This window comes from Balaenoptera ricei, chromosome 15, assembly GCF_028023285.1.
Source record: "Balaenoptera ricei isolate mBalRic1 chromosome 15, mBalRic1.hap2, whole genome shotgun sequence".
Classification (NCBI taxonomy): Eukaryota; Metazoa; Chordata; class Mammalia; order Artiodactyla; family Balaenopteridae; genus Balaenoptera; species Balaenoptera ricei.
Genome location: NC_082653.1, coordinates 41,602,621 through 41,616,455, shown reverse-complemented (window position 1 = coordinate 41,616,455; position 13,835 = coordinate 41,602,621). Strand labels below are relative to the sequence as shown.

At 42.0% G+C, this 13,835-nt stretch overlaps 1 protein-coding gene across 1 annotated transcript in view; it reads left to right on the top strand.

The window, feature by feature from the left end:
- Positions 1-10,616, top strand: part of SEL1L2 (SEL1L2 adaptor subunit of SYVN1 ubiquitin ligase) — a 117,774-nt gene extending 107,158 nt beyond the window's left edge. The window contains exons 19-21 of the mRNA XM_059898676.1: positions 2,398-2,570; positions 9,881-10,009; positions 10,147-10,616. Coding sequence (XP_059754659.1) covers positions 2,398-2,570; positions 9,881-10,009; positions 10,147-10,269 — 425 coding nt within the window. The 3' untranslated portion in view covers positions 10,270-10,616. The remainder of the gene's footprint in view (positions 1-2,397; positions 2,571-9,880; positions 10,010-10,146) is intronic.
- The last annotated feature ends 3,219 nt before the right edge of the window (positions 10,617-13,835 follow it).

Below are 13,835 nucleotides of genomic sequence, written 5' to 3'. Positions count from 1 at the left end.
TACGACGTTACTTCTACTCCAAGAAAACTAAAGACGGCTCATGGTATTACATTTTAGTATAGGGTTCCAGAAGATTAAAAGAACTTCAGAACCCAAAGGAATCAATTCCAAAAAATTTTAGGCTTTGCATTAGGCCAAATGGGAAGAAAAACTTGGAAGGAGTCCTATAGCCCTTAATGATACACATCAGACCATACAACACAGGGTACTTTCCCCTTTTCCAAGTAAGCCTAGACTGTGCCAGCGGGGTTGGCCACAGCTGAAGTGGATGTCCTACATGAGCATTCCTTCATCTTTTCAATCAACATAGCCCTAGTGAGTGGAAACATGGGCCCCAAAGAGACCCTTAGAGGTCATCCCTAAGTGGCCTTCAAAAGACTGAAATCTCATATCTTAAAAAGTCATGTGAATTTTTTTCTACTCCTGAATATTTTCATGTTTGTTGGAAACTAAGATTGTAAAATACTTAACATCTGGGGAAAGCATTTTCTAAAAAGTTTCCTACCCTGTCTATCCATTCATTCCATAAATATTCATCAAGTACCATTCCCATCCTGGTAATATATCAGTGATCAAGAGCTTCAAAATTCTCTCTCATGAAAGAGAGAGAGAAAATAAACTAGTAAACAAATAAGATAACAGTGATATGTGCTGTGAGGAAATAAAACATGGAGATGGGATGGATAACTACTGAGATGTAGTCTGACAAGGTAGTCAGAGAAGGCTCTAGAAGGGAAGCGAAGTTTGCACTGAGACCAGAATGATGAGTCAGAGGAACTGCAAACATGCCAGGCAGGGGGGCTTGAAGAATCTTACTGCAGAGATCCTGAGGCAAGAATGAGCTTGGTGTACTGAAGGAATATTAAGAAGGCCAGAGCATCCCGAGAAAGTGACATGTGGTAAGCCCAGCCAGGGAGGCAGAAGACAGATAAGGCACAACTTGTAGGTCAGGTAAGGAATCTGGATGTTATTCCAAGGGCAAAGTGAAACGCTTGGGGGTTTTAACACAGGGAATAACGTGATTTGATTTTACATTTGAAAAAGATCATCTTGGCTGTTGTGTGGAGAGCAGATCAGAAAGTGTAGCTAAAAGCACATTTTGGAGGCTGCTGTAGTATTCCAGGCTTAGACTAGATGGTAGAGGAGCTGGAGAGAAACAGGTGTGTTTTAGAGGTAGCACCAACAGGATTTGCTGATGGATTTGATAATGAAATTGAGGGGAAAGAACTGGGAATAGTTCCCCTAGATTTATGGCCTGAAAAATGGTGGTGCTGGCACTGATAGAGGAAAGGAACTGATGACTTTGTTTGGGGGAAGGGGTAGCAGGGAGTTAAGAATCTCTAGTAGATGTTTTAAGTCTGAGATCCAGGCAGAGAAGTCAAGAAGGCAGTTGTAAGAATCTGGGGCTTAGAGAGAGATGGAATATAGATACAAATTCAGAAATAGGAAACATAGAGCCATGGAACTAGATGAGATCACCTGGAAAGAGAGCTGAGATAGAGCAGAGTGGAGGAGAGAGGAGGGGAAGGGAGGAGAGGGAGAAAAGAAGGGAGAGGAGCTGGGGAAAAAGGAGTCAGTGACGAGCCCTTGATATTCCAACATTTAGAAGCTGGGTAGAGGAGGAGTCAGGCAAGAGTTTGAAAAGGACAAGCCTATGAGGCAGGAGGGAAGTCAAGAGAAGAAAGGGCTTGGGCAGATAGCGCCAGTGATTCCGGTGCTGCTTAGTGGTCCAGTGAGATGAGGACAGGAAGTGACCAGGGGATCTGGCTGCGTGGAGGTTATCGACCACCTTAAAAATAGCGGTTTCTTGGAGGAGGGAGCAGAAGCCAGAGTGGGGTGGGTTGAAGAGTATGTGGGAGGAGAAGCTTTGGAGACAGTGAGTGTAGAACACACTTTTGAAAAGGCTGAGTGTGAAGTGAACAGAGAAATGGGGAGTAGTTACAAGGAGATGCCATGGGATAAAGAAATGGCATAAAGGTTTGGTTTAGTTCATAGAAGATACCAAAGTGTGTTTGGATGACTCATGGGACTAGAACAGGGGCAGAAACTGGTGATGCAGGAGAGCAGAGCTTCAGGAATGAAGGCTAAGAAAAGGAAGAGTGGGATCCAGTTGCCCAAGAGTTGACCTACCTTCAAAAAATGAATCTAAAAGGTAAAATTGATAATCTTTTATTCTTTAAGAACATTTGTACTATACTGTGGGAGTTATCCTACAATAAAGACAGCTAGCATTGTGTGTTATATCCATAAATCATATCTAATTCTGATTCTGGGATTCTGAGTGTTTTTTTCTTTTTTTATATAGATTATCATTAGGCTGATGCTAATGATTTACTAGGAACTACACATGAATCATTTGAGTTATTATTCTCCTTCTCTTTCTAATATTTCTATCAGGCAATGCATTTGCTAGAGTGAAAATCGGAGATTACCATTACTATGGCTACGGGACTAAGAAAGACTATCAAACAGCAGCCGCACATTACAGTATCGCAGCCAACAAACACCACAGCTCACAAGCCATGTTCAACCTGGCCTATATGTATGAACATGGTTTAGGTATCGCAAAGGTAATTGTGCTGGTAATAATCCAACCTAGTAACGGTAGCTGTACGGGAAGGAAAATTTATAATGTTTTACATTTCATGGATGTCATCAATGTAGAGAAAAAGACTTAATATTTGCTGAGTCCCTCCCACATGCCAACACATATTATGTACCCTGATATAACCCTATGAGGTAGAATTTATTTTCTCCATGACGCCCAAGGACGTAACTAACGAGGAGAATAAATCTAGTCTTGGCCAATTTGATTCATAGTAAATTCACGCTTTTTCCAGCAACACTAGTAGGCCCTGCCCCCACTGCCTTCCACCCACAGGCCTTTTTCCATTAAAATTTCCATTGACTCGCAAGCTCTCAGTAATAAGGAGAAAGTGAGAATGAGATCAGAGCTGGATACTGAGGTGGCATTAATCCAGAAACGTCTTTTGAAACACCCACTGTGTACATGACACAGTGCTGAGTGCTCTAGAGAGGCCCAAGAAAATAGATCTCCATCCTTCAAAGACTACACTTGACTTGAGGAGATGAGGCGTATTCATTAAGAGGGCTAACACTACAAGGTGATAGCGGGTAGATCCTTCGGACAGTCAGTGTAATTAAGGCAGAAGATGGCATTAGGGTCTGACAGGGTGAGAAAGGTGATTATGATAGCCAGGTGTTGGTGGGTTATGTATACCGTGTCATTTAAGTCACATAACCACTCAATGAGACGCATCCTATCATTGTCCTCGTTGTTTGCATCAGGAAATCACAGTGCAGGTTAAGTCATAGGGCCGAGTTTGCAGGGCTCATCGGTGGTGGAGTCATAATTCGAACCCAGATCTGGCTGACCCCACATTGCTGGTGGCAAGAGTGGGCCCGGCACTACTGAATTTTCTATGCTTTCTTTTTCCTTCCAGTTGTGATAGTAACTGGGAATTATTGGTAGGGAATTTCCTAGCTGACAACTGCTCATGTGCACACGGTTGCAAGAGCTTCTCATTCAGGTGCCAACAATCCAACGGTAGAGGCCCCTGCCTTCGGGTGCTCTCCTGTGCCTGCCTCTTGACTGATCACTTTTCATCATCCCCAGAACCCTAAGCCGTAGAAAGAATGTCAAATCCAAATGCAGTTTTCCCCATTCCTAGCAGGTGCAAGCTTCCTGTTTTATAACATTGGAGCGGGCAGGACTGGATTGAATAGCTAGATTGGATGATCCTTTGGATGTTATGAAGCCACACTCCCTTCCCCTCCAACTGTCATCCACATCTGAAAACGAAACAGTGATACAAGCCCTGCCCCAGGCTTTGAGGATAAAACGAATAAGCCTTTGTGAAAGGGCTTTGTAGTGAAACAGTGTGTGGAATGACTTTTTTAGATCAGAAGAGAATGTGAGCGATTGCTAAGTAAGGCTTCAAGAGGATTAAAGCTTTTGTTCATCATTCCCCATGTAAAACATAACAATATTGGTGAGAGGAGCATTGTCTGTATAGGATAAAAGTGACCCCACCCCATGGGTTAAATTCAGATTAGCTCTCCTGCCCCCATATGAATCGAGAAGGACTTAACAGCCCCATTGTCATCACAGTGAGGCCATTTAGCAGTGACTCCCTGGGGCGGGGAGAGCTGTCCTCTCAGGACACAGGGCTGACTACACAGCCCGCTGTGTCGGGGGTTCAGTTTTCCTCCTTCGAGTCACTGCTGGCCCTCTCCTAGGCACTTTCTTCACAATGTCAAAAAGCAGTTTTCGAGACATATATTTCATACATCTAGAAAAACTTTGAAGTTTCTCTCTAGCCACATTTCTGTTCTTTTCGGTCAGGGTTCTTGTTAAATCGTGGGTAGTTCATTTTGATCAGTCTCTCCGTCACAGATAAATTTTTTCCTACAGAAAGTCTCTACATATAGAAAAAAAAGAGGCTGTGCTTAACCTCAGACCTGGACACGGGAATTTTAGATTTAGTTAATGAGGGGCCGTTGCTCTTTGTCTTTATTAATTTCTTTTGTTTAGCAATTAGTAAAATAATTACCAAGTACCCAGGGGCCAAGTTTATTAATCTTGCTATCTCGTAGTCAAATTAATGAGGAGAGCTTGTTCCATTTATGGTTAATGAAAGCAAAGCAGTTAGGAGAACAGGCTTTCATAGCACCCAAGACATCGAGTAATTATGCCTGTCTCCAGCAAGACTCTTCACAATCCTCTTTATTAGTAAAACCTCATGCAGACCAGTGGGAAAGATGAATCTAACATCATTACCAGGATTTCTCTGAGAATCAAAAAAAGTTTTGGTAAACTCTGAATGTAAGCCCCCTGGAAAAAGGAAGTAAGGTATAAATCGACTCTTGGTAAATCAGTGTAAAAATATGGGTCATTATTTTTCTCATCTGTCTTTAGGAAAGGATTTGGGACTAGGGTGACGTAGGTGAATTATCCTAATAGCTTCACTGAGAAATATCTCATTCCCCAATTTCTGCCCTTGAGTTAAACTCACTTGACTTAACTGTGGACCAGGACTGACTGCACCATTGTTTTGGGAACACAAAATAATACCTAGGGAGAAAATGAGAGATGACCTGAACTAATTTAGAAATATAAGCACTCAGCTCACAATTTGTTATGAAACTCCTTCTCAATTTATACTTGATTCAGAAGTCCTTCAAAAATTTAATAACCATGAAAAAAACCTGTTGCCCATCCTCTCCTGCCCATTCCTTCTGTCCTTATCCCGGTTCAGGCCAGAATTTCTACTTGTTGTAAAGGATTCTCAGGGGTCTCCCATTCTAGTGTTCTTCTTGAACTGTGTGGCCAAAGAAAGCTCTGTCCACCAAAGATTTACCACCAACCAGAAACATCCACACTCGACTGTTGAATGTGTTAAACCATTGAAATTTGGGGGTTTATTGGTTGCAGATGTTAGCATTACTTTAGTTAACACATAACACAGCTAACAAAGCCCCACTAGGTTATTCCTGATAAAGTATAACTCTAGTACTGCTACCCCTCCACCACACTCCTCCCAAAAGATGCACACAGACACGCACACAAATACAAGCCAACAAACACAAAAATAAAAGAATCTTACTGACTTTCTATTGCTTAATGAAGTCCAGACTTCCTACCCTGGCATTCAAACCCTCCCTGACCTAATCCTCCTTGATAATAATGGCTTGATATGCCACTATTTCCCTATATATCTTCTAGGCTGCTTTTCCTTTCCCCGCAAGACCTTGAACTGCACCCTCCTGACCTTAGGTCACATCGCCCCATTTGCTGGAATGATTTTCTCCCACATTTTTGCCCGTTGAAGACCAATCCATTTTTCAAAGAATGGCTCCAATATCATCACCTCTATGAACCCTTCAATGAAGCCCTAGATTTACAAGACATCTGCTTCTAAACTACCATGGTAACGTGCCTTGCTTTTCTTCATTCATTTATTTACTCAAATATTTATCAAGTCCTTGTTCTGTGTCAAGAAGCATTGTGTCAAGAAGGATACGAGAACAAGACACCCTTCAAAGCGTTCATAGTCTACTATGGAAGAGACACGTCCATAGCTAAAGTGAAAGCCCAAAATGGCGTGCATGCATGCACACACAAGTGAAATACTATAAACTTGTTAAAGAGGAAACCATTCAGGCAGAGGAATCAGTACTGTCAGATTCTGTTCTAAAATGTTTTTGTAACATAGAGTATAAGACACACATGATGCTCTTTTTATTTTTTTCATTTTTTTCTTTGTTTTGTTTTTAAAATGGAAGAAAGCAGGTATGTTTTAAGATACTGACTAGAAAATCTATCTAAATTAAGAAAAAAGGTGAGAGGAAATTATCCTTGGAAATGAGTTTCAATATATATAGTAAGACCTACTAAATAACACATTTTTTGGATCCTGCAGGGAAAACAAAACCACATCTACTGAATAAATTATAAATAGATCTGTCAAAAATAAAAGTAATTATGGCACGAAGCATTTTTATTTTTCATTTGTCTGGTCTGACCTCCTATGGAGTGTTAGAGCTGAAGCTTTAAACACCAGGATAGAATTATTTTCTGGAAAGGCCAAACTAAAGTTTGACATTAAAATGGCCCCCTCGGAAATATGACAGGACAAAATATACATCTCTTAGAAATGGTCATAACCTTTCTTGAAATACATGTCTATTATCTAATGAAATAATCAGAAATGTGCAAAAAAATTTGTGTGTGTATACCTTTATTTATTAGAAAAAAACCCTACAAACAACCAAAATACTCCAAAATAGAGAACGTTACATAAACTATTATGTGTTGGTATACTACTCCATTATGTATTTTATGGCCTAGTGACTCAGTGAGCAGTCTAGAAGCAGACTCTCTGGATTTGAATCTCAGCTCTGCCACTTACAAGTCATATGAATTTAGATAAGTGACTTAACCTCTCAGCACCTCAGTTTCTTCATCTTTAAAATGAAGTTAATAATATCATCTGCCCTATAGAATTGTAACAGGGTTTAAATAAACGACAGTGGTGAATGTCACACAGTAAATATTTAATAAGTATCAGCCATTATTATGAAATACTGTACAACCATTAAAAATAAAAATATTATAGACTAAAGGAATATCTTAGGACATGGCATATTTTTTGAAATATATCATTAACTTAAGAAAACAGAAGACAAAGTATCATACAGAATGAAAAATTCCTAAATTAAAAGTATGTATATATGAATATATACAAAAACACTGGAATGCTGGAAGGATATGTATGAAATATCAGTAGTTACCTCTGTACAGTGAGATTGTGGGTGTTTTTTCCTTATTTGTTCACCTCTGTATTTCCAAAGTTTCCTCTAATTAACATATTTATAATAAGAAAACAAGAATGAATTATTCAAAAAACTACCTCTGTCCCAGTATAAGACATTTTTGATGACACCCAAAGATTCGGGGCTGGAAAACTCCTGATTCATGTAACTGAACAATTTTCATAAACCAGATACTTTATTGCTGGAGAATTCTGTATCTGAGTTATAAGCAGCTTTTGAACATGTGAGCATAGGGCAGTACTTTGGCACACCTGACATTATAGTTAGAAACACTTAAGAAGTCTGTAGCTCGGTTTATATAATCTCCTAAATTACTGAATTTAAAGCAAAATAAACTCAAACGTACCACAGAAAAGTTAAATGTACGTGGACTAGATATGCAATGGACTTAAATAATGAACCCTAGCCATCATCAAAGCACAATTTATCACGGGGAATTTTCTTTGTGTGAGTGGTTTGGATTTTTTTTACTAAATAGGTCAAAGAACAAGCAGTCTTTTCTAGGGTCTAGTAATAAAATTTCTTTTATATGGGTTGCCCTAATTAGCCAGAAGGGTTCAGGATTTTCTTTCTCTGCGAATCTTAAAGAAAGACTTTCCTATCCCACCCCACCCCCATTGTGGATCGTGAGGCCACCTTGGCCGGGAGCCAGGCCATCCCACTTTAAATGGTACTTCTCTGCTATTTTTTATTATAAGCTAAGCAACTGAATTGTGATGTTTGTGCTTCAAGAAATAAATTAATAACTCTTGCCTGCCTCAAATAAGAAGGAAGGAATGAGATATTGACAAAGGTTGCCTCTCCTTGAACGTCCCATCCAAGTTAATATGCCTGTCACGTGTGGAGGTAACACCGCTGTTGTGATCGGTAGGGTGCTTTCAAGTGAACACCCTCTGAATTTGTTGGAATTAGAGACACAATTTAGAGTTTTTATAATATCCATTTTCTCTGTTGCCAGGAAGATTTGTTTGGAACAGTCTCCTGAATTTTAATGATTTTAAGCAAGCATTATTCCTCTTTCTCAAACAAATAAATTTACCAGTCCATGAAGCTTTGGAAAAATTTAAGAAATGACAAGCAAAACGTAGCTGAGAGGACACCACCCAAGAAATGGGTTTAGCGGAGGCCTCAAGGATTCACAACTCTTGAACCCTGTGTAACGGGGGTCTGGGAGATGGAGTGGAGAGACAGAGAGATACTGGATGAGCACAATTTGTGAAAAATCCCTCTTCTTCCCCTTCTTTTGAAAATAATCCACAGGCACCCAAGCAAAGTATAATTCTGGCACTGGCCTAGGGCGCTTCAACCTTTAAAAGCAATTCTACTTAGCCTTTTCATTACTCGGTTTGGGAAAACAAAGCAAATATAAAGCAAACAAAAACAAGCCGTAAGTAGGTGAAAATGAAAGATTTTTGATCTACCATGGCGTAATTTAATGGGGAAAAACAAGTTCCTAAAAATATAGTACGTCATTTATGGAATCAAATTCCAGCCTGAGAACCAAAATAGTTTATTCGCTCATTCCTCATTTATTCACTCATTTGATAAGTATTATCAAAGACTTGCCATGTGCTTGGCACTTCATTAAGCACTGGGAATTCAGGGGTGAACAGGCAGTGCAAGCCCTTGTCTTCAGGGACCTGGAGACAGACAATGAATAAACAAATCCCATAACTTCAGGTATGATAAGTACTAGGAAGAAAAGCAGAGATTTTAAATGCTTGTCACTATCTGTATTGCCATTTGTTTGGGGAGATGTACGGTCAGTGTCTGTTCTTCTGCCCCTTTAATTGGAATTATACTTAAGGTCTGGTCCAGAGATATCCAAGAAAGCTTTTTGGAGTCTGTGTTGGTTTTCTATGGCTGCTGTAACAAATGACCACAAATTCAGTGCCTTAAAACCACACACATTTATCTCACAGTTTCTGTAGGTGAGAAATCTAGGTGAGCTTGACCGGGTCCTCTCTGCAGGGTCTCACAGGCTGAAATCAAGGCTGTGTTCCTTACTGAGGGCTCTGGGGAAAAATCTGCTTCCAAGCTTATTCAGGTTGTCGGCCAAATTCAGTTTCTTGCGCTTGTAGGACTGAGGGCCCCATTTCCTTGCTGGCTGTCCACATTCCTTCTCCTATCTGTGTGGCCCCTCCACAAGGGCAAGTTGAGTCCTTCCCATGGCTAGAATCTCTGACTTCTCCTCTGCCACAATTCTCTGCCTTTCTCTTCTGCTCTCTGAGAAAACTCAGTGTTTAAGGGCTCATGTGATTACACTGAGTCCACCAGGTCACCCAGGACAATCTTCCTATCTTAAGGTTTGTAACCTTAATCACATTTGCAAAATTCGCTTTGCTATTGTAACATAACATATTAACAAGTTCCAAGGATTAGGGCATGAGCATCTTGTGGGGGCCATGGGGGAAGAGCGTTCAGCCTACCAAAGATAAGTTACTGTATTTCAAACTATGGCTTCCATTTAATTTCTCCTGAAGAATCTGTACCTAATGAGTATGGGCTGTTCTTCTCTTTCCAGGATGTTCGCTTGGCCAGGAGATTATATGATATGGCTGCTAAAACAAGTCCGGACGCTCACATACCTGTGTTCTTTGCCCTCATGAAACTAGAAACTGTGCACTTGTTTCGAGATATCTTGTTTTTTAATGTAAGTTTGTCTCAAATAGGTCCCAAAATCTCTGAAAACTCCAGTGAGCAACTCTTGGGAGATGGGATGGAGGCAGATGATGGTTCTGAATGAAGTGGGAGGCTTGGATTTATTTTTGACAGAATGTCTCTTGCCAGCAGTTTACCATGAGATGGAAATGGATGAAACTGGACAATACCCTTGGACCATACTGGGATTTATTTGTGATTGGCCTAATTGTTGCCGTGCTGATCTTCTTGCTTAGAAATCGCTACCTGTAGGATCTGGACCACCACTGCTCACGGGAACCAGTTCACTTCAAGTCATCGTCAGTAAATAAAAAATTTCCCCGTCAGACTCAGGAGTCTGCTGCTGATTTCCCATATAGGCCTGTGATGGAAAATGGACAAAGGTTGGGACCCATCCTCTGAGAAACCATTTCAGATCTCCTGCTTAGTTGAGGTGACCACTTGGGGAAGAGGGAATTGCTGGAGACTGATCACCTAAGATTTCCTTACAAACGTCTCATCCTGGGGATCTAGTCCTGAGTTAGGGATAAAGACCACCCATTTTCATGTGGTTGTGACAGGCTGTCCCCTTTCGAGAGGACAAATGGGATTCTTGGCTCCTACAGACATACTGAAGTCGGGAGAAGGGGAGTTTTGGGAGGGCAAGAACACAGATCCCTCAGAATGTGATAAAGGCAAAAATTACAAACAGATGCTTTGTCTTATGGGAATGATCTGGTGAACCACATTCTATCTCCAATGAGCCAAAATTCCTCATGGCATTGCTGTGCCAGGGGGACTGACTCAGCCTCCTCAGCTGGGGGCCTTCTATCAAAGCTCCCTTAGCAGCTGTGCAGTGAACGGCACCATTTGGGGTCTCTACAGCTTGCACCTCTCTCTTCCATTCCTCACTGGACCCCTGTGGAATCCCCTCTGGAGTATACATAAAGGGAGAAGTTACCAGCCTCCTAGGACAGAGGCTAAAGGGCCCGGTTCTTTGTCTCCTTTGACAGGTGAAGCAGGGCTGCGGCCCAGTGCTGGGGACAGTGCAGGGAGAGAAGAGTGCAGGAGGCCCATGACTTACGTGAAGGGCCAGTCTTGGATCTCACCGTCACTGAGCCTCAGTTTCCTGATCTGCAAAGTGGGAAGATCTTCGAGATCTGAGAGAGCTTGTATGAGAATGAATGGGATAACGTATGTAAAGGAATTATCACAGGGTCCAGCATCTGGAATAAATTCCTTAAATGGTAACTTGTAATATTCTCTAGAAGCTCATGGCATGTTGGTTGGAATACGCGGACAGCTGAGTTGATAACACTCAATGTGGTTTCAGTGCCCTGCAGTTAGTTCTGCAGCCAAAATGCTGGGTGTTTATGTAGGAAAAGATTGTGCTTGCCTACTTGAAAACCCAAACTAGGGACAGGAAAAGAGTTAATTAATAATGTCGATCATGGGAATTCCCTGGCAGTCCAGTCGTTAGGACTCTGAGCTCTCACTGCTGAGGGCCCGGCTTCCATCCCTGGTCAGGGAACTAAAATCCCATAAGCCTCGCGGCACAGCCAAAAAAAAAAAAAAAATGTCAACCATGATCAGAAAGGAGAGGGAAATGGATTTGGAACCAAGCCTGGGTTTGAGGTCCAGCTCTTTCCCTTAGTAGCTCTATGACTTTGGGCATAATTTATCCAAACCTGTTTTTCCTCCATAACATAGGATTAATTCCTACCTGACTGGAGATTTTTGCAATTTCAATGAGCCTGACTTCACAAGTGCTTTGTAAACATTGTACACACACATACTAGCCACAGTCATTTACCTGGCCGTTGACTATCCAGGCTTGTCTGAGGTCCGAGTGTTTACAATTTCCTGACACAATCCCTAACTTACTAGAGAGTTCCAGTCCCAAAGGAATGATAAAAGCCCCATTCACAAATGTGAAAGGAAGGAGCAGGCATGCAAACCTCAGGTCAGAGCCTAACGGACAGGAGGGCTGTGCAGTTATGGCTCTCATGTGTCTGGAATGTAAGCACATCAGAGACAGGATAAGTGCAAAGAGGGGAGCGTGGAAGGTGAGCCCCGGTTCCAAGACTGGGTGAAAGATGAGCTCCTAGGAGGTAAAGCTTGTGAAAATAGCTGCAGGCGGGGTAGAAAGAGAGACTCTGCGGCTTGCTGTGTAGAGTAGAACACTGCCTGAAATACAGGAGCAAGGGCAGCGTGAGCTCATCCATTTCCCGTTTCAGCTCGTTGTTCCAAGTAAATGTGAGCCACAGGCTTTGAAAGCGCGAGTGGTTGGTTTAGGGTGTTTGAATCATTCAAACGTCTGTTTCTGGGCCTCTGCTCCAGAGCCTCCGCTGTAGCAGCTCCCACCACCGCGGCGCACGGACTGTGCACCTGCCCGCGCCTGGGCGGCTTTGCGGTGATTGACCACTGGTCACCGTGCACTGTTTTGCACAGCGCCTTCACATAAGTGTCTCAATCAGAGTACTTTTGGTTGCAAGAAAATACACCGTGTCAGCTTCCCCGTGGTCTCCAGCCAGCCCAGCTGCGAGCCCTGTGAGGGCGGGGGCTAGGCCTTCTCATCTCTAGGTATCCAGGGCCTCAGATATAGTAGGTGCTCAATTAGCACTGGATGACCAACTAGCCCACACCCACCTTCCTCACACCCAACCTGGTCCAACCCCCCCCCCCCCTTCTCAACACAAGCTCGTCACGAAGTGCACAATGACTCATGTTTTTATAACTAGCACAGCAGCTGGTCCTTCAGAGTTCCCGACTACAACGCAAGGGAGGTTAAAATGGAGTTTATCTGTGATTCATACAGTTTTCTCTCCTCAGGAAAACTGATGCTCTGGAGCGGGCTCTATACCTTTTAAAACTCCCGATGCCAAATTAAACCAGAATCTCTGCGGGTGGGAGCCAGGCAACAGAGCACAGGTTGAGGTCTACCGTAACCCGCAATACTGAAATGTGCTCTAAACAAATTCAGTGTAAGGGGGTGACTCTGGGTTTTGCAAAAGACTCAGTACCGAAGACCCTTGGATGGAGAGCTGTGCCAGGGACGTTCACAAATGTACCTCCTGCAGGGTGGGTGCAGTGGCTGGGCCTTAGCTCTGCTGGGGTTGCATGAGTGACATCAGGCCTGCTGCAGGGTGCTGGACAAGACTCTGGAATATCTATGTTCCAGGCCTGTCCTCCAGAACCAGCTAATGACCTCAGGCATATCAGTCTCTCTGTCACTCGGATTCCTGAACTGCAAAATAAGAAAGATTTCTCTGATGTCTTACACCTCAAAAGTTTTATAATTCCAATCCAGCCTCTCAGGTATAACATTAAGATCTATAACAGAAAAACGCCTTAAAATCTTTCCATGTGTGGCAAGAATAGAATTACTTTTTAGGCTGTGAGATTATTCCAATTCTTAGCTTTTGTTCTTTTTTTTCCTGCCACCTAATTAATTTCATCCAGCATTGGTACCTGTGTTTTGATATGGAAACATTTTTTGTGGTGTGTGCTTGTGAAATGAGTTATCCTAATTTGTGTTTTATTAATCAGAAAATAATTTCTAGGTAAAGATAAAGCGCCTCTGGAAAAAAAGAATATTCCATCTTCACCTAATAGAATATTAGAGCAAATCTCTTATATTTGAGATTTGGATTTTGCCATAGAGGCAAAACAGCTGTCTGAGGTCCTATGACTTATTCTTTTTTAAAATGGGATAGTGACGTTAAGTGGCATCTGTTTATTAATCAATCTTCTTGTGTGAGCAAGAGGGATTTTATGTAGGACAAATGGTAAGCTGGCATCACAACAGCAGTCAATACTTTGTTCTTGAAAGCTTCTCT